Source organism: Chlamydotis macqueenii, chromosome 2, assembly GCF_036417535.1.
Source record: "Chlamydotis macqueenii isolate bChlMac1 chromosome 2, bChlMac1.mat, whole genome shotgun sequence".
Taxonomy (NCBI): Eukaryota; Metazoa; Chordata; class Aves; order Otidiformes; family Otididae; genus Chlamydotis; species Chlamydotis macqueenii.
The window spans coordinates 45,660,682-45,687,706 of NC_141557.1; the positions used below are offsets into that span (position 1 = coordinate 45,660,682).

The following is a 27,025-nucleotide window of genomic DNA, read 5'->3' on the forward strand; positions in this document are numbered from 1 at the left end:
TCACAGATCTTCCTGGGTACTTCACGAGGTAGGTCAGCAGGCAACCATCAGTCCTAATGTACCCCTTTACTACCTGACACCACACCTTGCTGCAATGCATAGCCCCCAGGAACAACTGCCAGCTTTCCACCTGTTCTGTTGCCACACTTCAAACACAGCAGAGCTGCCCCAACTGAAATTAATTCTCTTTCTTAACTTAATTTCTCAACTTAAATTCCTCCAGCAGAAACTGCACACTGTCTTCAAAAGCAATAAATACCCAAGACCAACGTCAGCATTTTTACATGTTTTTACTGCTGTTAAGTGCCATCAAGTGTGTTATATAAATAAATCATACTATGCTATCTTACACACTAAGGTGCATAATAGCACAGGGCAATTTGCTGCAGGTGAGAAATGCTCATTAAATGCAATTAATGAGCACTATCTGTGCACTGAAGGGCACAGGAGCTAATTATTAGAAGACACAGCGTACAAGTAACGCTTACACAGTTATGAAACCGAGGCACTCCCACATGAAATTTCAAGGAGACGTGGGAATGACATAAATTAGGAGATTCTGATTCTCCCCCAAGCCAAGGGACAGAGTTCCAGACACAGCACTCATAAAACAAGTGAACCCCACCACTGTCCTCACTGTGGCTGTTAGGACAGGAAACATCCCTCTATTAGCCAGACTTTATGAAGCACCCCAGGACTGGGCCAGCAATTTCTTTTAAATAGTAATTACCTTGGCATCATGTGGGAGCACACGTGTGCCGGAGCTCCCAGGCACGGGGCTGGCACCGGCATGCGTCTGCCCTGCGTCGGGCTGCTGGTGCAAAGCTGCTGGTTGGGGATGCTGGGATCTCCACTGCCGGGCATTGCAGGGGCAGCTGGGTTACACAGATCAGCCTCGCTCACGGTTTACGTCGTAATCAGTGTTCTTTCAGTCCTCCAGGATTTTTTTTAGAATTCAGCAAGGAAACAGTAATTTCAGGAAAAGCTCTCCAAAATCCATGTGGAGAGTGGAGGAAGGTGAAATTCTACATGTAAACTCCTGTCATCCCTTCAGCTTACTAGAATAATATTTGTTAAATGCTAACAGAACAAACCACATTTTTCCACATCAAGTGAAAATAGCAAAGGAAAATGTTTATCAGTCTCACATAATGACAGAGCAATGGTATTTAAAAGTATGGATTAAAGAGAAATAAACTCTCCTTGTTTATCAGCAATGACAGCAATTATGCTGTCAAGTGACAGATGAGTGTTTTGATTTCCTCTTCCTGCTGTCTACCTTCAACTTACATTGTAAGCTTGCCATCATTCATCTGCTATTACAGAACCACTGAGATGGGTTATTAAGCAAGAGTATTTATTTTTCAAAGCAGTCATGCCATGAAGCCACGGATACAGCTAAAGCTTAACCCTACATCCTCCTCCAAAGCAGCGTGTTAGTGATGTTAAAAACACCCCGCTAGCCCGAACAGAACAGCCTAAGGAGGGAGCATGGTGCTCCCGGACACGCAAACCCCAGCTCAGCACCTCGCTCACAACCCTTACATTCACAAATGCCTGCAGAAAACAGACTAAATATGAAGGAACTGCTTGGCATCCGCACTTTGCCTCATTGTTATGTGCAGCTCCAGGCACAGTCAAATTCCCATGGTGTATGGACACGGGTGTTCGTTAGTGTTTTGCCAGAAAACACAAGAAAAGAAGAGCTGGACGATAGGTTTCCTGCTAAGGTGGTAATAAAGTAGAGGACAAGATAAACCTGCTCACACTCGGTGTTTAAAAGCACTTGTGCTTTTTGCTAGATCCCCTCACGATTTTTAAGTGTCACAAAGCACAACGGTACGTGCTAGGGAAAGTGCTGGCCCTTTACCAGCCCAAGGGCACAGAAGGGGCTGAGGAGAGCACACGGCTTCCACGCATGACACACCAGAGGAGAGTAATACTTTGCTCTCTCTGTGCTGAAACACATACACAATTCATGGCAGATCTCAGCTACTTCACAAGTTAGGGAAGTAGCAGCAGAGCTTGCCAACAATTACTTTCTCAGACAGCAAAATACTACAATGTTGGGTAGGAAGTTGTCCTACAGGATTCGGATGCCTTGCAACATGTTCAGCTCCTTCTTTAATAATCTACAGGTAATATGGAACAAAAGGTTCTTTTGTTGCTGCCTGGGCACGTTCCCTGACAGCTCTAAACTTTCAGTAGTCAGGAATAGCAACAAAATGCACACGTACCTATTTGCAACAGAAATTTTGCCTTTTCAGAAAAATGAACACATCTCTTAGCACAATAAACTGTTGGCTGATCTGAGACACAAGGACTTGATATTTGCCTAATTCTATCTGCTTTTGACTCTTAAAAGCACATCTGCTTGATAAGCCAGAACAACCTTCAGCCATGTTGAGGGAGTAAAGAATACTCAGCTCCAGCACCTTTGATAAAATCTGAAAATACTTCAGTAAGCACCCTTAGCCTTTTCTAAGAACAGACTTGTAGGTGGGCTTAAAGCATTTGGTGTCATTACACTTCTGAACAATTTTGTTCCCTGAAATAAATTCAGCCTGCTTTTCTCCAGCACAAAGTCCCTTCATTAGTCAGAAGAGCAGAAGATAGAGATGGGGAGCATACGGAAAATTACATACAATAAGCCTTCCAACATCTGATGGAACAACAGGTCTAATGGATTTATGTTCCAACATAGGTTGCACTACCCTGAGCTCACATCAATAGACTTTGCCCATCTCACCCTGCATCTGCTCTACAGAAAATACTCGCCTTCAGGACGTCAGTCTTTACTTGAGCTATGAAAGCTCTTGTCTTTAGTGTCCAAGCACTCTTGATAAACAAAGATGGAAAATACCTACCTGAAAAAGCAGCATCTGGAAAAAAAAAAAAAAAAAAAAATCACGTGGCTCACATCCAGCATCCATGTCAAAAGCACAACTGCAGAGACTACTCTGATAATATACAGGCTTCAACAGATATTTTAAAGCTAAACAAATGGAAGGCAACTTTAACTACAGAATTCCCTGAATGACTGCAGTCATTCCCTGGACAATGAACCTAAAATGTTACATGATCAGATCACTGGAATTTCACTGTTCATGCCAAAAAGGGAGTTCTTTTACCAAAGACACGGGAATTTAAGTAGGTTGTTGATTTTCCCCTCAAGCTGAAATCTGATTTGATAGGGAGTTAATTTTAATTTACTTTTTCAAACCTGTGGGTCCCTTTGAGCTCACATTTGATTCTTGGTGCTTTCCAAGGCACACACTGAAAGCAAATCCAAAATGTAACAACTTACAGGAGAGGATCCCACAGTCTTGGAACTTCTAGCTGAGAAACCAAGTAGGAAGAAGCAAGTCTCTGTGTGGTCATCTCGGTGAGAGTCCAGGATCATTACCAATTACATAAAGGGAAAAAAAAAAACCAAACCAGCAACAAAGCTCTTCAAGGAAAGCTTATGTGTTCCAGAATTATCCCATAAATCAGAGCAGGACAGCAGGCTACTCATTTGGACACACCCTGATTTACATGTGTTTGACAGCAAGTAAACTTGAAATGCTGTTAACTTTTAAAATCTATTTTGTCATCAGGAGATTGGGAAGCAGCAGCTATCTGGAACAGGTGCCAGGCTGCAGTCATTACTAGTATCATGGCCAAAACATGACATCCCACCGGGTATTTGCTACCTGTATGGGCTTTTTCTTCACATCTGCTCTATGTGTGTGATGTCTGCATCTGCAGAGCCAGTGTTACTGAAGAGAAGGGGAAGCACGTAGGTGGTGCTGTTATTCAGCGTTCTGACAAATAATCAGAATAATCAGCATTTGAAAAACATTTTAAATTCAACTGAATCCAGCTAAAAGGATACTTTACAATGTAGATATTGATCAGTTCACATTTCCATACCACACTCTCTAATGATCTCTCCCAGTCTACTACAAGCCAATAGCTATATACAACCTCTTTAACATGGCAGTGGTTTCTTCAAGCTATTACAAACAAAATCAAAACATCTTCAGTGACTGAGACACCGTAATGACAAAGACACCACCTTTTAATTTGGATAGTACTAGTAAGGTCTTTAGTATCTCATATTTACTTTAGATATTTGATGTCTTGTGATGAAGCTGCAAGTATTAGTAGACAGCACTACCACCATATTAACGGTAGCTTAGTATATGCAAATTCTTGAACTACTGCAGGGCCTGTAAGTAAGTGCTCAGATGGCACTGACAGTTATGCAGGCACTTGCTTCTGTATGTGAGAGGATTTACAGTGTTCAAAAGACCACACTTATAAATAGCAAATCACGTAAGGTGAAAAATAAAAGGAGCGTACTAATTCCAGCTATTATTGAAAGGTGGGGTAGAAGAAAAATAAAGACAAATCCTTCACATTTGGCCTGTTTTCATTGTAAGAGCTCTCCTGTAACAGCATAAGAATTCAATAGAGGCACAACTGTAGATGCAGAGATACTTCTCCAGAGAGCACGCAAGGGATCCTCTGTGAAGTTCAGAACAAGCTGTCAGAGACGGTAACAAACAGGTGGCCACTGCAGTGTTCAGTCTTTGTCACTGAACATTTACCTTCTGAACACCCCCTTGTCATACACACTGCCAGAACTCCCTGAAGAGATAGACAGCGGTTGGCATCATCTTTCCTCTAAAAATTTCTTGGGTATCTGCTATGTTTCAACTCAACACAACATTAAAGCAAAGTGAGAGAAAGAGCTTTGGTGCAAAGAAGGAAACAAAACAAGCTCATGCTGCTACAGAGCAATGCATTTTCTTGTTTTATTTTGGTTTATTCTTCAAGAATCTCCCCAGATGCCAAGGCAGATGTGGAAGTTTTTTTGATTGATCAGTTGGCCAGAATATTTTCCACAAAAGAGAAAGAGAGTTTGGTAGCGTTCAGAAAATTAAACAGAACCATCTTCAAAACAACAGTTTTTCCAAAATATATAAGTTTTCACAGCCTGAGACAGAGGACAAAAGATCACTGTAGACAAACTGGTGTGCTTTACAACCTGCCCCTCATCCTCACTTGCTGCTTTAAATACAAGTTTGAAATTTGCAGTGTTAAATCTTATCACCTGACCAAAATGGCCATATCTGAAGTGTTCAAGTCAGTTGGCCAGGCTGTAATTCATAAGTTTACTTTTAAACAGCATTGCAAAGTTCATGAAAATAACAAAATTGTGTGTTTTCAAAGATGTGAAAAACATTATGTGTACGTGACAGATGGATCTGTGAACTGGAAAACCTCCTCATCATACAGGTCTTCTGGTAGTTTTTCATCTCCATCAGCAAAAAACGTAGGGAATGGCGGGTTTTTATTGGAGTCCTTGCAAGTAGGCAATTTGCTATCTCTGACCTAAAAAGCAGGAGGGGGAAAGGTGGGGTTAAAAAAATCTTACAGAAGACTTTCAGATAGTGATATACTAGAAATTAAAGAAATCATCGTGCATGCATAAGAAAAAAACCCAACAGCATTCACATTGCACTTGTTTACCTGAAGAATTACAGGTACAATCATCAGCTATTTGAACATCAACTCCAGCTACTGAATTCAACATTTTGTACGTGTCATTAAGGAGATTTTAGAAAAACAGCAAAACAAAACAAAAAATCCAGAGAAGCTATCACTTACGTGATGAATTTATGACTACTGTGAGAGAATCAAAACCTACTCTCATGATTTCATTGCTCAATATTTTAAAATGTTACTAAAATAAATGTGCAAGTATGGCTTGTTTAAACTGTTTATATCCCACAGTACTTTCCCACATGACATACCAAGTTATATTATGCAGCGTAATCACCTCTTCAACAACCAAGACATGCTTTTTTATTTACAATACAAACTAATGATGGCAACTAATTTTGCAAACATATGTGCATGGGCTGTGTTCGGTCCCTCTGGCTACTGCAGAGCTATTTAGTGACTGCAGAGTTAAGCATCTCAAATTCTTCACCCAGGAATCAGCTCTCAAGTTTGTTGAACACCAGCCTTCAAGAAAGTTAATTTCCAAGAACTGCAGTGCCACAGAGAAATTACTTTCCTTTACTGACCTCTCTACATGTGGAAAGATTTAAAATCTAGCCCTTGAAACTCCAATCTCTGAAGAAAATTAGTAGCTAGAATTATCAGCAAAAAGCAGTTTGTCTGCGGTGGAAGATAGAAAGTTGGTATCTCTGAAGAAAAAAAAAAAAAGCTACAAATTCTCGAGTGATGAAATTTTATTTGAAATGAAATTCTTCATTTCTACATTAGTACATAGGATCTTCCTCTTGAGCTGTAATAATCCCATTCAGTCACTATAATCAACTGGATTTTTTAAAAAAAGTACCAATAGATTAGGCAAAAATTTAGTATAGAGAAGATAAGCTCATCCTCTTTTTTTTTTTGGTGGGCTTTTAAAGAACAGGAAGCTTGTTCTTACTTGGCTGGACAAAAATCTCACCTAGGACAACTGTGTTTTATACAAGAAACTAAATAGAACGATTTTATGCCCACTGACAGTTCTGTTCTGACAGCACTATATTTACCAGATTCATATCTGCTATTACTTGAGCCTTTCCCAAAGTCCATTAGGATCCCTGCAGATGAAGTGCACAATAAATTTGACTTAAACTTCAGCTTCTGAAAATCTGCTTCATTTTTTATTTTTTCCCTTCTGAGGAAATTCCAACAGTTTTCTAAATGCAGGTTTGATAAACAAAAGAAAACCTTTTGCTAAGAATGAGGGGGTGAAGGGCTCAATATGCTGTACTGGTTAGGAGAGCTACTTCGCTTTTTAAGTAGATCATTCCTCTTCTACCAGACCCCTCCCTATGAAAAGTGTTCTCTAGTCGCTTGTAAACTGCCACGCTTAACTACTGAAGTACCCGTAGTCCCAGCAGACAGGGATTCACATTACGTATCTACATGGAATAAACCAGGCTGAGGTCCAAGGCCAAAGACCTTTGCTGCAACAGTTCCAGCAGCAGTGAGCTTAGAGAAAAGAGTCAGATAGCTTCAATAGTGCCATCTGAACTGCTCGGGCTGAGAAGTCATCCTTCCCTTTCAATATGCTGCTGTTGTTTATTTTTCTATATGAAAACATGTTTTAATAACTTCATCAGTTACCTATTATTTCCCCTGCCCCTTTCTCTTTTATTCCCTAATCCTATCACACATCATAAGCCTTCTTTGTCAACAGCAAAAATCCCCATGGTCTCTACATGAATTACAATGATACTAAGGAGATGTGAATAAATAATTTTATTTCTGAAAACTTATTTATTTCATATGTATCTTATTAAAATGTTTTTCATGTCTGCTTTTTGTTATTTTGAATTATTCTCATAATGAAATAACATGTGCTGTTAGATATAGGCTGTGTCATTACAGGCAATTTTGGACACCTGGAAAGTGAAAGGAATTTAATTTTTTTTTTTCCTTTTCTTAAAACAACTTCTTATCACAGGACTTAGAGTAAGACATCCATTCTTCATTGAAGGCAAATCCAACAGACTAATCTTTGTCCTCTATTAGTTTATCTAAATAAATGTTAAGATTTCTGTTCAGCCTTAACACTGCATTTTACATATTAATGTCAAGTGGCATTTTGCAGATAGTGCCTCTTGTGCGATAAGGAGAATTCTTAAAGTAGATTCTTATGAAACATTTTCAACAGACCATTGTTGATTTCAGATGAGTACAATACCGTTTCATTTTGCCCCTTCCAAACTCCTCAGAAGCTTGACAGGTCTCAGAAGCATAAGCCACATCTGATGTTAAAACTATTTTCTTCTGTCACGCTCTTCCTTTTGATTGGTATAATTGACACAGTATTTCTTTTGACTGGTGAAAACTGCTGTTCTTTTTCCATCTTTTTCTACATTCAATGCTTTCAAATGCAATTTAAGTTCTACTCCTGAAGCATCATCTTAGAGCATCACTACCAGACTGAACAAACATGCCTCTTTCTCCCTTCTAAGTTTCAAAGGTTGTTAGACAGGTATTATTATTATTATTATTACTTCCATCAAAAGGAAGAACTTAATTTTATTTTACATCTGATAGTTCCTATTAGCAACTTAAAACATGGAACTATTTATCTGTCTTCTGAAGAAAATTACCAAATTACTTTCTTTACGTTTATGGAGGATGCAGCACTACCGAAGGTTTTCTGTCTGTATTACCTCAGATTCCTGCACAATAATTTCACAATATTTTAAGGGAGCTAAATGTTATGCAGCAGCAGTTACACTTGGCTATATAAGCACGTACACAGACAAGAAGTATGCATGACCCATCACAGCTCTGCCTGTTCTCCCAGTAACCTTCTGAGAGCATCCCTAATAAGGGAAAAAACTGCCAATGAATGTCTTTCACTTTATTCCTCAGAGTCAAAAACCCAAGACTCCAAAACTTGATCCTTATGGGTCCCTTCCAACTTGAGATATTCGATGATTCTATGAAAACAATGCCTCACAGCAAAGAATACAAAACTACCAAATAACATTTCACTGTCTGCCTTCCCAATCACCTGAAGTTCACAAAATATTTTTTTACATTCTATGCTGGAACTACATCATAAGCAATTGCTTTGGTAATCTTTTAAAATAAGGCTGTACAAATAATTAACATCCAAATTTCTCCCATAACTGCTTTTAGGCCCTAAGAAAAAAAAACCAAAAACTTCTGCAAATCAAAATCTTGGACATGACATCATTAAACAAGTATTTTTCTGCAGGTTTCCTGCTAATATAAATTCAATGTGATCACAATGGATAGCACCGATCCCATTCAATATATTAGTTAAAAAAAAAAAGGGGGGAAAAAACACCAAAAAAAGACAAACCCCATTACATCAGAATAACTTTTAATGCTCCGTGTTAATAAAATCCTGTGAATTTAGCTCTCATCCACAGAAGAAATTGGGCTGAGATCCCAACTGTTTATTACAATCCATAAAAGCATTCACTGTTTAACTCACTCACTATATTACTGCTATATATTACAGTACACTATATTTAGATAGCTAGTGTATATAGTAGTGTACGTATATATACACAGTATATATATACAGTATATTATCTGTGAAGCTTTTTATTGAGAAAAATACTAGAGAAAGCTGAAATTGGAGCTGGTCAGGATTTTGTCACTAAATCTTTAAAACAATCAAAAAGGGTTTTGCAGACACTTAATAAACTGCATGTATGCATGCCACATATATTGACAGCATAACAGGTAATATAAACAAATACAAATTCAGAAATCTATCAGCACAAAATACTTAATATGATCTTAAATAGGCATCAAAACTTGATGCCTAAAGTCACAACTCACATTTGCAGAGTTATAAGGCTGCGTTAGCAACCACAGCAAAGAATGAAAGTTATTTGCTAAATAGGAAAATGTGTTCAAATATAGAAAATATTAGAAATTATCTCCTCAGATATTGTACATACAAGCCCAGCTTCTATGCTATTTTTGAAGCTAGACAGAAAAATGAACTCAAGAACTACATATATTTCTGACCCAGCCTTATTTTGTCTTTAAAAAAAACCCCAAACCAACATCCTCCCCTCCCCCCAACCCCTCCAACCCCAAACTCTATCATGGGGCCCAAGGTACCAGACAAGGAACACTAAAGAAGACAAGGCATGACACTGTTCCTGCATGTCCCTAGTTTGAGCTCAGCACACTCAACTCTGGCATCAGCAGTGAGGAACACAGACAGTAATGTTGGTCACTGTGATACAAAATAACTAGGATGCAAACTGCTACAGACTTCTCTATGGGTTACATAGATTTGACAGAATTTCTGCTTTCACTACAAGTGCTATATTCAAAGTGATCAACATTGAATGCCCTAAGAAAATCAGGTGCCTTAAAATTAGGTCAGGTATAAAACATTATAAAATATAAACTATAACATTCTGTATTATAATATACCATATTACAGTGTTCTTTCCCTTATAAAGCATCTATTTAAAAAGGGAATTAGTGTTGTGCTTCTCTCTTGAATGACATAAAAGATAACTTTTTGATAATATACTTGGGAGAAAAATTGAGAATCATAAGCTTCCAACAGAAAAACTAGAAGCTTTTTTTTTCCTAGAGAATCAACACCCTAGACAGTAACTGCAGGCCTTGTAGTCGAAGAAGAAATGGGTATTACCTGAGGTAGGCTATCTCAATAGGCGCAATACAATAACTTACAGATGCTTACTCCGTGATGTTACTCTTGTAACAGAAAGATTCCATACATTCTAGCACAGTGCTGAAATTTTTAAATTTTTTTAGACCTGTCATTGAGAAAGAAATCTACACTAAAGTATGCTTTTTTGATTAGTTTTCCAGTTGGCTAGAAACATTACTTATGTCAGTTATTTACCTGCATGCTTCAGTGTGCAATATCAAATGGAAACCAATTTCTAATTAAACCAGGAATCCATCAATCCTACTATTCTGCATTTTCACTGCTGAAAACGAAACCTGAAAAATTTCAGTGCTTCATCTCAGTCTGGATACAGTGCTGATGCACTAAGTTTCCAAAAATACATAACATACAAAGTAAATATATGCTTCAAGGTGCACTGTGGTTTTAATGGTTACCAAGCAACACAGAGTGGGTACTGAACACCAATGCCTTCCTCTCAGAGACACATAAGATAGAAAAGTATTATGTGATATTCCACATCTTGAGCTCAAAGACAGATGGATCCACATCCTCTACACATTAGTCCTACCTAAACACAGGCAGGTGTTTAGCGGAATGAATAGTAATTATGAACACTAATATCCCATAATTTCTCTCCCCAATTACAGATCCAAACAAATATACAACAACATATAGGATGTCTAAGTCTATATGCAAACAAGAACACACCCTGGAAGAAAGGCATAAGACACAAGCTAAGAACACTGCAGATGAGGGCAGCAAAATGAAATGGAGTAAAAAACCTCATAAATTAGAGAACACATACCAAAGAGTATTGCTTTGCTCCTTTTTCAATTAAAGCTTTCTCTACTCTTCAGAGATGTATTTGAAAACATATGGGAAGATTTTTTAATTAATACATGCAATTACTATGGCTTATGGAAGAAAAAAAACAGCATGGATTCACCAGCTTGAAGAACTGGAATGAACAGCTGCTGACTACATACTCCCTCCAAACACCAACTATGTGAATGGAAACATTTTTTTTTTAATTTCCTAATAGTAACCATACCTATTACTGTACTACTGCACTGTACCTACTAGTACTACTTCTTCATCTCTAAACAGAATTATTTATTACTAAAAAGTCATTAAAGTCTGAGTGCAGAGCACTTTGATCAAGATCTTTCAAATACTGCATTATGTTAATCAAAGAGCTCTAGGGCATTAAATTCCTCATTCTTCCCAAGGATCCTCAACCCTCATTTCTAATAATGGAATTAGCTGCAATTCTGAAGTGTGTATGCCAAAACGCTCACTTGAAGATATTTGGACTTCTAAATTGCAGGTGACTATGACTTGAAACATTTTCATACATAGCTAACTTGCAAATACAAATAATACAGATTCTACATCTTGTAGTCATCACGTACAAAACTTAGTAAAGCAGTCAAAAATGTGGCTTCTGCCACTTAGTTAATAATGACAGATTAAGTTTACTTGGAAACAAAAACCCATAATGGAGCCATTTTAACTTTTGGTCTTAGGATAAAGTTCCAATCATCAGCCATGGTGAGTGAACTGAACAGAAATCACCCCTGGACACGGCAAACACCTAAATGATATGCAGCACACTGCCACGGCAATCGAAGTCCATTATGCTCTTCACATCACAGATGTCAACGTGGTTGTTTCACCATATATGCTCAGATGGCTTGGCCCAGCAGTCTCCTGTTAACAAGGTTGTTGACTATGGCAGTACTGCTGCCTCAAGGATCTTTTTAAGCTAACAGTAGGATTGCTTTCAGAACGAAACCAGTAAATCCAGAGTGGTAAGGGTGATGCTTTCCACCCCAGGCAAGAGTAATGTCTGAGTAAAGAAAAGGAGAAGGTGGAAGAAAAAGGTGGAAGTGACCCAATAATGCGAGAAAGCATGTAACACTTCCAGTAAGTTCCTCTCCAAGCGGAAGTGTGCAGTGTCTGACTAGCAGGAGGACATTGATTTGTTTAAATGAGATCTTCACCGTGGAGATCAGAATGTGTGGTATTAACACACAGTTTTGCTTTTAAAAATAGTTTATATTACAGGTGTTTAATAAATATTTATTTTGTTAGCTCACCTAAAACCAGAAATGAAAAAATGAATTTACTGGGTCTAGTTAGAATGAAAGTTATGAACTGGTAGAAGTAAGTACTGTATTCAGAGTCTCAATGGCTTCATAAAATGTTGTATTGTATCCTTGCAGATAAGACATCTGAGATCACAGAATCATACAATCAGAATCTTAAGGTTGGAAAAGACCTCGAAGATCATCAAGTCCACCCGTCAACGTAACACCACCATGCCTACTAAACCGTGTCCTGAAGTGCCACATCTACATGCTCTTTGAACGCCTCCAGGGATAGCGACTCCACCACTTTCTTGGGCAGCCTGGTACATCCAGTTGCTGCTGAACCACATAAGTGCGGATTCTAACAGCATGAGTAGGAGAGTAAGATGCACAATCTTTTGCAACAATTAGCTCTTGCTTAAGAGTACTGTTAAGATCAAAGAATAAAGTCTCGGCATCAAACGTTACTCATTTTTCAGTCACATTATGTTGCTTGTATACATACATTATAATTTAAAAATAACAGCCTGCTACAAATTCACACTTATTTAAACCTCAGACTAATATACCGTAATCAGGTTCATGGCTCAGGATTAGAAAAAAATACTTGGAACACAGCTGAAGAAAACGTCATTCAGTCCAATATATGGATGAAAAGCCAGTCAAACTACAGTCTTATTTCTATGTCACTGATGACATGCTCAGTAATTTTGTAGAAGTTATCCTGAAAACTACTTCTCCTGGACATCTGATAACTGATTTTCACTATCTTGTGAGAGAAACGTGTAATGTATTCTCCAGGTTTGGACTCGACATTACAACCAAAGCAGTTCAGAGATACCTCATTCATTAAAAAAGCCTTATTTCCAATGAGAAAAACACAACAACAAACTTCATTTTTCTGTGTGTAAAAACACCTGTTTGAAAGCTAGGATTGCTTTACTTAATGCCCAGTAACCAGGTGGAGTTCTGCTCCACCACTAGAAAATACATAACAGAAATTGGATGTCCATAGTAAAATATAACAAGAACAAAAAATAGTTGGAAACACATGAACCCTATGAACTCTGCAACTTTTCAAGAACGGGACCATTAAAAACCCTAAAATACTTATGAGGAGGTATATGTAAAATAAAATCTTTATAATCATTCATAATAAAGATGTTTGATACTCTTTAATCTATTAAGTTAGAAAGGAATCAACTTCCTCCAAGTAAGTTGTGCTTGCAGATGTGTAGAATATACCTAAAGAGAAAGAAAATGCTATTTTGAAAATAATCCTTAAGAGTACTTTTCTTGCTTTGATGTGGATTATTTACATTGTAAGAACACATATTAGAGTCTTCATTGTTTCAGTTTTTCACAGACAATCCCGAAACAATCTCTGTAAAATTTGAAATTAATTCTGTAGAATGCTACTGAAAATAACACATTTATACTGATTGCAAAGGGAACTCGCAGCATTATTGCGAACTCCAGCTGTCTCCTCCTGTACCTCAACTGCTCCTTGGGAAGGTAACTGCTGCTGTGTATGGGCACGCTCTTGAATAACCTTTAAAGCAGTGCTTGCTGTGTATTTCTGTTCATAAATACAGCTCTTATGGAATATTCTGGAAATATCAGCACCATGCTATTGACTTGGATTAGTGTTAAACAGGGATGGACCTAGCCCTGAGACACTTACCATAGGGTTACAGTGACTGTGTTGGTTTACCATAGGCTACATGGGTGCACAACCCCTGTGTAAAGCTAAGAATGAGCTGTTTAGATTAAGTGGCGACCCTCTGCCCCTATTAATCACTCTCTTTTACAGAACTGATCCTACTGCCCTTTAATTCAATAGTACGAGATGGGACTCTGAAGAAGATTGCATTCAGCCAGTGTTCTTCCTTTATAAGAAGAGAGTTAGAGAGAGCTCAGGAGTCACTGTAAGTTGAAGCTAGCAAACATACCTTCACCAGACAATTTGTGTGACCTGGAACAGACCCATTTACGTAAATAATGTCATGTTTTGTGTTGATCCTCCACACCTAGGAGACAGAAAAAAAACAGACATTGAGATCATTTTAGAGACTATTCCCAGTTGTACAAACAGTACCCCAGCAAAGCACAAACTGATTGACTGGAAGTGGTACGCTGGGGCAAAACAATGTTTTGCACAGGCCTAAAGTTGCCACAAAATTCAGTCACGTGCTACCCTGAGAGCACAGCTTTCTAATGAAGGAGCCTATTAAACAGCTTTAAAGGGCTTGTTATCAGGCTATATTTGGTAAGGTAGCCCTTTGTTCAGCACCACAACAACCGAAGCTCCCACATCTTTTTTCCCCTCTAACAGCAGCAGCTGTTGAAAAACACCACGTGACAAATTAAAACAAATACACTCATGCAAATGTTACCCTGTTACCATGTGTTAATTTCTTAATTCTATGAGGTGCTCAACTGAAGATGCATGTTTTCTGTTATAAAACATTAAGTTTTAGCTAGCAGAGAGCAGCAGCATTTTTTTTTTTTTGCAAATGAGAGGCACATTTTTGTGCAAACTGCAGAGGTTGCCTTTGGAGACAGAGAACAGCAGCTGTAATAGCCCAGGAACTGCTACAGTTATGTACACATCAGAATCTAGACAGAAAATATAATGTCCTTTTTGCACATGAAAGTGAAGGATCATAAGAAAATTAGGACTTTAGACTACTCAGATGTGGCTTGGGTTTGAGCAAGTGGAACAGGCATAAAAACATTAACTAAAGGTCACCAAAAGCCTGATTCTTCTCCCACTTGAAAGGCAGAAGTCAGGAACACAGTGAAAAAGAGGTCAGATGTGGAAGTATCACCTGAAATCCCAGATCCCAGGGACTGCACGCATGCAAAGGGATAAATTATCTGTAACCCACAACACAACAGGAGCACACGTTTGCTGCTCTTGTCTTACCAGCTTGCTTACTTCACGATGCTCCTGTCTGGATTCTGACAGAAATGACAGACAGTACACCACCACAAGGCTAGACGGCTAAGTCCATTGCTTGGCAATGCAACCTCCTTACATACATTCCAGTACACGCAGAACTCACCTTCAATCCAAAAGATGTCCTATAGATGTTACCCATTTTACCAGGCATTTTCTTGCCGCGATAAACTTTGGAAGCTTTCTGGATAAAAACAGAGCCAAAAAAACATGTAACTGCAAAAGGTACATGCACAAACTCAAGAAGTGCAGGAAAGAAAATATACTGGTATTTCCAATGTTAAAAATATCTAACGTTGATTCGCATTTTAAATACCTCCTGATGGAGGTTAGATATGTTATCTGAAATACTTGACTTCAATCATAAAATTGCTATAAATACTGTTGTATGAACAAAGGAATTCTAGCTTTGCTTAATATGTAATGTGTGTAGATTAAGAGCAAAATCTTCACTCATCCCATATTTTCACTTAGTGAAAAACAAGAAAAGGGTTTTTTTTTTTTCTAAAACCCTTGTCAACACAAGATTCTCACCTTCACCACAGACCACAGCAACTGGCAAATGTACCAAAACTACTTCTGGATGCTACCACAGCACTCCAGAGCCATCCTGCCCTGGAAGGCTGACAAAATGAAGATACGCTGTAGCTTCTCCCCTCTCCCTAATCCATGAATTTTATACTGATGTAAACCACATTTTCTAAAGCATGTATTTTTGAGAAAAGAATTTTTTATTACATTCCCAGCTATTGCTTGGTTTCTGTATCCCCTTTTTGTTTGTCTGGGTATAACCTGGAAGACGAAGGCGTAAAAGAAAAGGCAGGAGTAAGTGCAATAATTTTCAGTTCTACAGCATTATCTAGGGATTTGTCTCAGTCTTCTGCACCACTCTGTTAATCATTAATAATGTTTATTTTTTTTTAAACTCATGTTAAAATCGTTATTTCAGGAAATCAACTGCAATAGGGTTCCAGGGACATGATTCTGTACCAAACAATGCAGGATTACTAAAATCTGAGGTGGTCAACACTAGATTGGAAAATAAAATTCAACGCATTGTTTTTCCCCTGTTGCATCCTTTCACCTTGTTTCCTTTTCATCATACCTATTTCCAATACTATTTCCCATTCTATATACTTTACAAAATTACATGCAGTGTTACTGCTTAGAAAATTCTAATTTAAAGAAAAGTAAAGAGGGATTATTTTTCTAATGATGAATACCATCTGCTAAAACAAAGCATTGTATGTTCAAGTATGTTCAAATATTTATGTTCTTCAGTCTTCAGAGAAAACAGTGCCGGGTGTAAAATTCATTTTCCAATTGAAATGAAGGACTATAAATCAGTACTGTATGCTTTTAGAGTCTCAATTACTCTAATTTTGTCATCCAATGCCTTTTTGCTTTTACTGTTCTCTTAAGCATTATTAAACCTTTTAAAAATTACAAACTATTTTTAAAAATTACAGACTATTCAGGTTCAGTACTGTGACTCAGTTGGTTTTAATTCTGTATAATAAACCCAGCTTGCGAAAATCCCTCTTATTTCAGCCTAAATGTTGTGCAACCTTTGTAGGGACAAAGTTTTAAATGCATCTTTTCCAAAAAGCTTTTAAACTACTATTGTTTATAGTTTGTGACTTAAAAATATTACTCTTTACTCTGCTTAAAAATGCTAAGCAGCCAACAAACTATTTTGGGAACGAAAGAGTTCACAAACCAGTTACACAAGCCAGCCAAGGTGACAAAATCAAATAGGGTTCCAAAGAATAGTACAATATTGGCAGTATAAAATAACGAGTAAATCCTTTCCAATCTATAAATGCTGTGACAAGAGATTCTTAGAACTCTCTTTGAAGCATGAAGACTATTTCTCTCAGCTATACTACAAAATACCACAATTTGCTCAGTTAAAACATGCTTGCTTACTTACTAGCGATATAAAATATTACTAAACCGAGCCACGAGAGAACAGCTACCTGCATTGCTCATTACACAGGTTTCTGAACTTCCTTTGAAACAGCTGAGATTCTCTGCTACCACAGAGCTATCTGGTAACAGCTAGCTATTGTGAAATTGTTCATTTTTAGTAAGCAGTTCTAAAAATACTGAAGAATGTTTACATCAGGAAATAAGAAGAAATAAAAATCCTTACATTGGTAGATATCGCTCCAGGACGTCTGTGAGTTTTTGTCTGGCCATGGCTAGCAGGCTGGCCTTTAAATCCCCACCTTTTCATGACACCTTGAAATCCTTTACCAATTCTGAAAAGAAAAACAAACAAACAGACCTGGGTTAGTCAGACTTAAGGTTTCTAGCAATAAACAATAATTTCAGTCAAGCTCATGATCGTTTTACCTTTAGCAAAGCTCAGCACCGCTTAAATACGTATTTTATATCATAAACATATTCTTGTGCAATACTTAAATGTTGCTTTATAGAGTAAGAAGCACTATCAGAGAGATAAAAAGGCAAAAGGACTAACAAAAAACGTTCCTTGCTGTGATGGTCCTCAATACACAGTACTGTAAGGAAGCTTTCACTGAGTGGATACTAGAACAAAAAAAACCAAACAACAACAACAAACAACTGTAAAATAACACATACCAAAACTTAATGACAGGTCCTAAGCATCAAGAGAGGGAAGACATGGCTGCTTAGACTAGCATAAAAGCAAGCCCAGGAACCTTTCTTTTCCAAATTACAATAGACTCATCTCCTGCAAACAGTTTTGTGCATAGTAAAAACACTTAGCTCTTTTGATCTGTACTCATCTGACAAATAAGGTCTAAAACAGAATAACAAGTAAAATGTATTGTCAGTGTCCATGCCTTAATCTTTGAGGCCTGTGATAGTATTACTGGCTTTGGAGTTCTCTGTTTACTGCAGGGACAGACTGAACACAAAAAATTGCCTCACCACTGCACAAAGGAAAAGCCAATTAAAGCGTGTGTTTAAACCAGCATTGTTGGTTTCCAAAAGGAAAAGTCTGTCCACAGGATTTATAGATGCACTGATTATTTCATTAATTTAACAGATGAAAGAAATCTTTTATCCACTAATGCACTTTGCAATGTCATGATCCTATTAGTTCGAGCATCAGAACCTTGCAGCCAAACACAGGGAAATAAAAGCTGGTGTGAGCACGCAAATAGCCCGTTGTATGTACGGACTACATTTTGCTGACTCGGCTGACCAGAAAAGCACTACCATTAAAAACTAGAGAAAATATACAAATGTGGAACACACTAACATTCACAAAAACTGGATTTTTTCCTCTTCCACTTGAATAATTCTCCTCTGATTGCTGGCCTAGTTGCCTAGAGCAAATCAAACCACAGCCAAAACCAGTCACAAAGGGAAAGACTCTCTAAAGCCACAGAACCATAAGGAAACAAGATTTGTGCAACCACAGTGTCCATCTCTTGGTTTTTCCCTTTCCTGCGCAGAACCTAGTGGTAAATTCCAGTTGAATTTGGCACAAAAGAAAGATAGGTAATTGTTTGAAATAAAAATTATTGGTTAGAAAGCCATGATTTTTTTTTCCTCCTTTCATATGACTAAGGAAATGCTAAAACACGATTAAAGTAGTGATCTGTTCCTTTGGCTTGCCAGCTGGCCAGTTGTGCAAGTGCTTGCCACCAGCAAGAGAGTCTTTCCAGGCCAGTATACAGTGGTGCAACATAGGAATACACAGAGGGTCAGACTCATGACAGGGAGCTGAAGGCACCTGCAGGAGGAAGGGTCTATGGTTAGCTGGGTTACCTGGGATCAGGAACACAAGACAAATCCAAAGGATGCAAGGCTTTGTTACACCAGTTTCTCATGAATCAGCTTATTTTAAAAGCTTGCAGTAATGAACAGCATAGTTGTAAAAAAAATTTGAAAAATACACTTCAAGAGAGGCTCAAAATTTGTCTTTTTCTATGTCTGCAGATTGCTAGGGGATTAATAACTTTGAAATACCTAGCAGAAACTAATCTGTAGGAAAACTCATGTCTGTTCTATCAAAATGCTATTTTTTTTTCTTTGAAATGAGATCTTATTGGCCATGTTTTCCAAGTAGACTACTTCTGGCATCTCTAGCTGGAAGAGGGAACTAGTAAAGTCTTCAAAACCAACTGCAAGTGGCTTGCGTAACAATAGCTGTGCAGTTGCCAGAGTGAGCAGACTGGGGGCATGATTGATTCTTTCGCTGCAGAAATGTACTTGTAATTCCGAGAAAACCATACAACCATTGAAAGCTACCATTTCAAAAGAAAACAGTACTTTAATCAAGAAGCATAAATCCCTGATGTCATCAAACCACTTCAATATTTCATTCAGTGTTCATTTTTAGACATGAATAATTTAGAATTCTGTAAATTGTAAAATAAAAAACAACAAAAAAAGAAATAGTTAATACTTGTAAGAAATGCATTTAAGAAAAAACTGTTTACTTCATCAACTGCAGTAGCTACAAAAATAAGCGATTATATCACAAGACAGAGTTGCTAGTGTTTAATGATTTATGCAATAGACTATGCTAATCTATTTCTTGGTCTTTCCAATTACATACAAAAACAAAGATTCAGACTTTACAATACTGAAGCCTTAGGAAATTTATAGAAAGTGTGGCCAGACTGAAGAAGAGCACTCTGATAAACCTGAAAATTCTCATGCATCTGTTCATCTGGAATATGAAAACAAATCTCCAACATCTAAAATATTCTGGCTAAAGTCAAAGAAAGATAACTCAATGCTGAAATTAGAGTATTTCGTAATGTATAATGCTTCACTATCCACCAAGGTTCTTTCATCATAGTAGTTCAATAACTTCTTAGAATAGTTTCTTTTTTTATTTATGAAAAACTGATTGAAGGTCTCTGAATTACCTACAAATACACTTTATCTTATAACTTTTTCAACACTGATTTTCTATTCAACATGACTCAATCATAATTGAAAATTAAAACAATTTTTCAGTAATTAAATAAGAAGAAGCTATAGTTTTATTTCATTTTGGAGTCTTTTATCTTTTTTAAAGAATAAATGTTGTATAATGTTCTTTAAACACATGTAAAGATGAAAAAATATTACAGAGACAGTGTATATTTCTTCTTAGACTCATGGTCTATTTGAGATAAAGCTGTTACCGGAATACAAACTACCGCATTACATAAATCAAACATAATGTTTAAAATAAAGTAAGGAACTACTAACTTGTTTAAATAAAATTTAGAAAGGACTGTTCAACTAGGCACTTAGTAGCTCAGCCAATATACCTTAATCATTCTAGAAGAATAGTGTTTTTTCCAGCCTAAGTCCACCTTGATGTGACTGTGATCTGTTCTCAGACAAGTGGTGGCTTTCTCTACTACACACAAACAAATAAATTTTATGAATAAATTTTCCATTATGAAAAAATTATTTGTATTTCAAATGAAAAGATTTTACATTCTTCTAATTGTATGAAATGTAAATATGCTTTTGAAACTAATAGTCATCTTATATAAGCAAGGAAGAGAACTTAAGGTGCATGCTGTTCAAGAAATACTATGGAAAATCAGAGAAGGATTTATACAGTTTAGTTTTCTTAAACATTTTAAATTCTGTCAAAAAATTAACAAATATCTGTAAGAATATATTCCTGAGTGACTTCTGAACATATGTCAGGTTTCAGCTATTAGTATCACTTATTAATTTAAAATTGTTTAATTCTCCTCTTCACCCTTCCTAAAAATTAATAGGTGTGAATGTATTCAGTAAGCACCACCAATAAAATACAAGAAAAATAATTACTAAAATGAAACCTAAAACAGTATTTTGCAAAAGTGAATGAAACAGAAAAATCCTCCACAAGAATACTGGATCTTTTATTACCCAAAGAGCTTGTGAGTTCATTTCCAACAAATATTTTATAACAGTAAATTAGCGTGACCTAGACAAACACTAAAACATACTCTTTTATGTATACTAGATATTTAGATACTAGTTTTTGTATACTATACACACTATTCTATGTAATTTCACGTTAGCCAACTTCTGCATAAAAGACACCAAACATGTACTTCTCCTACATCTTGTTCATTAAAACCTGTGAAATCTTTAAAAGAAACATAATATAATTCTAATTTAGAACAAACTCAAACGTGCATAAGAAGAGGTACAACTCCAAAATATCTTAACAGGCATAGTACTGACAATTTCAGATATTTTCAAAAAAACATTAAGGTTTGTCAAAGTGGGATCTTATTGTAGAACCATATACTAATTAAATAGAATTAATATCTAAATTCCACTCTGAAAGAACCAAGTTATCTGTGCAGTATCTGTGGTACAATATTCAAGAACCTACACTTAAGTAGAATGTTTGTCATACTACTTACACTGCTGCTATTTCTTGATAAGACATCTATCTGCTGTCTTGGCTTGAATCAAGGACTACATATTTTTGTTCTGACAACAATAACATTAAACATCATATCTGAACAAAAAAAAAAAAATGCACGAGATCTATCTTTATTAGACTTAGTATGTATAATGCTACTCTTCTTCAATACATGGAATTTAGTCACTCACTTTACTTAGCTTCACTGAAGCACGATTACCTGAGTCCCAGAAAGGAATCACAGGCAGCAACGATGATATGCAAAACTAAGACACACAGATGTTAAATGAAAGGAGAAGAATCGTTCCACAGAATTAAAACCAGAGTTTAATTACACACAGTTTTTCTAGTCTCACCTGCAGGAAAGCAGTTGTTCAGGTCAACCACTTAATTTTGTGGAAAACTTCATTTTCCAGGTTTGATAGAAGCAAAATGCCAGTACCTAATGAGCCAACTTTCATTTAGAAAGCTCCTGGAATAAAGCACTCTAACCAACAATTTAGTTTGCTGCTAGTTTAAAAGACAATTATTTAGATGCTGTACAGGAAAAGGATTCCAAATACTTAGTCAAATAATTTCAGACAATTGTAGAACATTTTTCAGGCTCAGATTCCATTGTTAACCTAGCAAAGCTTAAATAAATCACTAAACACACCGGACTCACCACTTAATTCTGACACATTTCAAACAAAACTACTATTGTTTTTTTCTTTGGAGTAGCAAAATTTCTGATGTTCCAAAGGTTTCCTGAAACATTCATGAAACAGGTCATGAAGCCACAGAAAAAGGAGGTAAAAATACAACTCCATCTCCATACAGTGTTGGGTTACCACTGTAAGGCATGGTCCCACCTCTCCCCGTCCTCACGTTTTGGCCATCTTTCTACTCAGCACACTCAACTGATCAGCAAGCTGGGGCATGAAATTGATCCAGATGAAAACTAACCCAGTGAAGGTTACGGTATCTTACACCGATCTTCATGCAACTCAGGATGCCAGTACCAGCGACAGAAGGTTGATGGGAACTCCACAGGAGCAAGCACCACCTCCACTTTGTGCAGCAGCCTCTACTACACCAGCTTAAAGAGGTCACAGAAGTGCAGCCTGTGAGAGAAGCGTTTCCAGACAGTGCTATGTATTTTAGCCCAAAGCATATTAAGGCTAAAATAGATCATTAGGCCACAGGACATCTGAAGTTTACTGCTGTCCCAAAAAGGGCACTAAGCTTTTACACATTTTTGAAACGTACCTCTGAAACACCAAAAGTCTTGTCATTAAGGACAGCTATAATACTTAAGAACTGAGCTTTTAAACTTGTGAAATTAAGTACTAAGGAAGAAATTTAGCACTAAAGAAGACTGACAGCATGTAGATGCACTGCCTACTGTCAGTGCTCTAAAAGCTACTTCACTGTGCTGAATCAATCATGAGACTCCAAATAAAAACTAACTGCATACATCTTTAACTGAACCTTCTTTCTGTGAAAGTGTTTTTCTTCACAGAGGTATAAACATTTCAAAAGATTTGGACACAAACATTTGCAGACAGTCATAAAAACACCCTACACCTCGGTAACCAAATGAAGACACTAACCAAGACTTTTCTGAAGTACAGTGCAAGTAGTTTGTTCAATCTACAACAACTAAGAAAAATTTGCTTATTTTTAAGGGGCATACTTCTGATTTTTGTCTTGGAAGAACGAAGCACACAAAAGGATATCTTGCTCATTCAGATCACTAAGAGTTGGTAAAAAATTAAAACATCCTTTGTATTCCACTACATTCTCTGCTCTTCAAAGTGACATTAGTTTTCTTTGTTCTTTCCTTTTAAAAAGGAATAATTAGAATTAATCATGCTATTAAGAACAGCACTGCTATGATCATCTACATGACTGCAAACATTGCACACCTCAGTGTTTTGTCCATTAAATAAAACTGACAGTCTTAAAAAACGTAAAGTACTTGTTCATGTAAAAATAATTCTAAAATTTTACTAGTGGTGATAGCAGGTTTTTAGTAATTATTGGCTTTTAAGTCCATAACGGTTTGAATCAGGAAGACGGAAGTTGTGGGAGGAAGGAGGGCAAATCAAACTGCGCTCCCTACTGTAACCCAGAGTTACATTCTTAAGTATCCTTTCAAAATGCCCCTATAGCTTAGGATCTTTCAAGTGCCTACATCACTTCTGAAAAAGACACTTCAGAAAGCAATGTACAAAAGCTCATTTTAGCCTGTGGACCAAACCTCCCTAGGTTCCCTCTTTGTTTTGTAGGGAGAACCCGGCTCCTCTTGAGGGGGGTTCAAAACAAAAGTACAACATGAAGTACATTCTCATTTTTCCCCCACAGAGCAGCCCAAATGCTATAGCTCAATGCCATAATCATTCCCAAGATAACTTTTTTTTGTCCTTCACTGAAGCATTTCTTGGATATTTTTGTGACATTGCAAAATCAGATACAGTAACTAAGATTAACTAACTTACAGATACAGTAACTAAGAATGATGGCTACAACACTCTGAAAAATAATGAAAAATAAACCCCACCCAAGCATAAGACTAAGAAACACTGGATGAAATTGCATGGAATAAAGTAAAAGACCCCAAAAAACCCTGAAATGTAGTCAAATAATTTAATTCTTGCCCAAGGGTTAACGTAATATGATAAATGCAGCATTCCAGAAAAGTAGAAATTAAGAAGAAAGCAACATTTGAAGTAGAAATCAGAAAGCAAGTAAGTCACAGACATAGAAAGACTGGAATGATTAGATAATCATATTAGCAGAAAAATAATGATAAAAAAATTCTGATCTTTCTCTTAAGATTTTTTTCTTCTCCTTTTATATTAGGCACCTGTACAGTAGGATTACATGTAATATGCTACCAAAGTCAGCAGTACAAACATGGACCTAATTTCTGAAACGGGATCATACAAATATCTGGAGAAATCAACTAGAAATACTGAATTAAAAGGCAGGATGGATTCACTGCACGCAGCCATCAACCCGGTCTATTTCTAGCTTGGTAGTATTTCCAAGTACACATAGCAAGATACAAATCTGTACTCTCTGGCTTTTGGAACTCTCTCTTACACTGCCAAAAAAACCTTTCCTAGTTCTTTAAATACTCCTGGAAAAACAAAGCTTTTCTGCATTAAAAAAGTGTAACACTTAATCTACGTGCAATGACTGCATTCCTAATGACACAGTGCTTTGTTTTGTAAACAAGTTATCATCTCTTATAGATTGTTCACTGAATGCAATTTAGAAGCAGAATGAACAATATATCAGATCTAAGTATGGTATATACTTAGGAATATAAGCAAGTTTGACATAGAAAAATACTAATTCCAGTCAACTTCTTGACCTCCTGTTCTGAACAGGGTGCCTTCATAGGTGTAGTCAGGTGTAGCTATATTAGAGCCAACTACCTGACTGTACTGATGTGGTTGGTTTCCCCATATATACAAAACCCTGTGAACAATATTAGTCATTTGTGAGTATTACACATACGTGAGACAATTACAATGGATGATATTTCAACAAGGCCTGTTGGGTATTATTTCCATTACAGAAAAAATAAAACATCGAATGGAAAACATTAGCTTTGTATCAGAACACAACAAAAATACACCACTGAAACATGGAGATAGGAGTTCTCAGCTCTCTTGGGCAGTGGAAATCACGGACATAATAGAAGAGGCATGACTAGTCTTTGCAGCAATGTGCCAGTTTTTCTTTTGACACCCTCTACCACCTGAGCTCTAATTTGGCATTTGCAGTGGTCTGAGAGGAAATCATTCCTCCCACATTAAAGCAGAAGATCATTAGCCATTGCTGGCAAGATGAGCTGGAGTACAAGAGAAAACAAAAAAAAGGAAGTTGACAGCTCTGTTGTCCTGCTAAATGTATTCACTATTGTTTTGCTTTTCTTTTGGTCCACCTAATACATCTCTCTCCGCACCTCTTCACCAAATCAAAATTAAGTAGTCTTTCTTGGAATTTATGCCTTTCAGCATTTATTCCCCACTTCTACACACCACAGATGCTGCACTACAGACCTCTTCACCTGTGCTAAGCCTGAGCACCTTTCTCAAGCTGTTTTGTCAAGCCTTTCCATGCTAATCACGTATGCGCGACAGACAACACATGCAGAACCACAGCCCTAATAGCACTATTTGTTTACCTACTGTGTTCAAGATCAAAAATAAGCCTCAGCAAAGAAAAACAATGTGATATTTTTTACCCAATGGCTGAATGGACTTCCGTCTTCTGCCACTACCCTTGCAATTGTATTTCAGCTTTCGCGAGCCATGAGTTCAAGCCAAAGTAGAGAGGAAAAAAAAAATTTCAACCAGTCTATTTGAAAGATGAACTGTGTATGTTAAACCATTAGGAACCTACGTTTTTGCAGTAACATCCACGAACTGCCCTGGGCGGAAGTGAGCGGCATACAAAGGAGTACCTTCAAAAGAAGAGGAGAGATCATGTTCAACTAAGTGCTGAAATCCTCCAGTCATTACTGTCCAGGGTAGATTACAGTCACAGGAAAGGAACCAAAACTTTCTTTTTATTCACATATCATCTGTTCTTCTTTAGAAAACTCACTGACTAAAATAGATGCTTTCTAGTTACTACTTAAGCACATTTCTCAGTTCCTAGCCAAACTTCAGATGAGTAGGAAGAAGGGGTCAGGACTTTACTCAGATATCTTGCACTTCAGACATGGAAAGGGACAAAACTCAAAATTCTTAATTATTTAAGATTCACAATAAACAAATTTGGTAAGAAAACACAACATGCTCCACTTATATCTACTAGCACTTCACAAGGCGGAGAGTTTTTTTAAAAAATTATTTTATTAGCAGCTTTTAAAAGAAAATCAGAATTGATAACTTAGTTCATTATAAATGAACTTTAATATGAAGATCCATACAGCTGCATTTTTAACAGTTTCCAGTCTGTTTTAAGTCAACTAAAAAAATTACATTTTAATTGCTTCATGTCCACATCCATTTTCATGCTATTTTCAAATCTGTATTAATGCAAACTGAAATGATGTAAACACCTCCTAAGTCTCAAGCATAAAAATCCTCATAGTATTTCATGTTATATTTATATGATCCATATACACCTGGGGTAAGCAGCAAGCAACTGATAGAAAATCACATACATTAAAGATGTTATGTACAAAATACACACTGTGCAAAATCAGTTTACTGAAAACTTGCTATTCTGCTTTATCTCAAGCTTTTGCTTCTGTTTATCAGTCCAGACTTCCTCCTCATGCTAGGTTTAATTTTTATCAGTTACCGCACTGTCTTAAAGAGGTCTTGCAAAAACCTTCTTTGATGGCAAATAAAGATGTAACACATTAAAACTTCCCACCCTACGTATCTCTTTGGAAAACACCTGTAACTGTCAAA

The 27,025-nt window shown here is 36.9% G+C and overlaps 1 protein-coding gene across 1 annotated transcript in view; it reads right to left on the reverse strand.

The window, feature by feature from the left end:
- Window positions 1–4,772: 4,772 nt before the first annotated feature.
- Window positions 4,773–27,025, reverse strand: part of MRPL3 (mitochondrial ribosomal protein L3) — a 31,211-nt gene continuing 8,958 nt past the window's right edge. The window contains exons 6-10 of the mRNA XM_086742804.1: window positions 26,004–26,064; window positions 17,391–17,499; window positions 15,342–15,419; window positions 14,226–14,303; window positions 4,773–5,382 (exon numbers count right to left, since the gene is read on the reverse strand). Coding sequence (XP_086598930.1) covers window positions 5,233–5,382; window positions 14,226–14,303; window positions 15,342–15,419; window positions 17,391–17,499; window positions 26,004–26,064 — 476 coding nt within the window. The 3' untranslated portion in view covers window positions 4,773–5,232. The remainder of the gene's footprint in view (window positions 5,383–14,225; window positions 14,304–15,341; window positions 15,420–17,390; window positions 17,500–26,003; window positions 26,065–27,025) is intronic.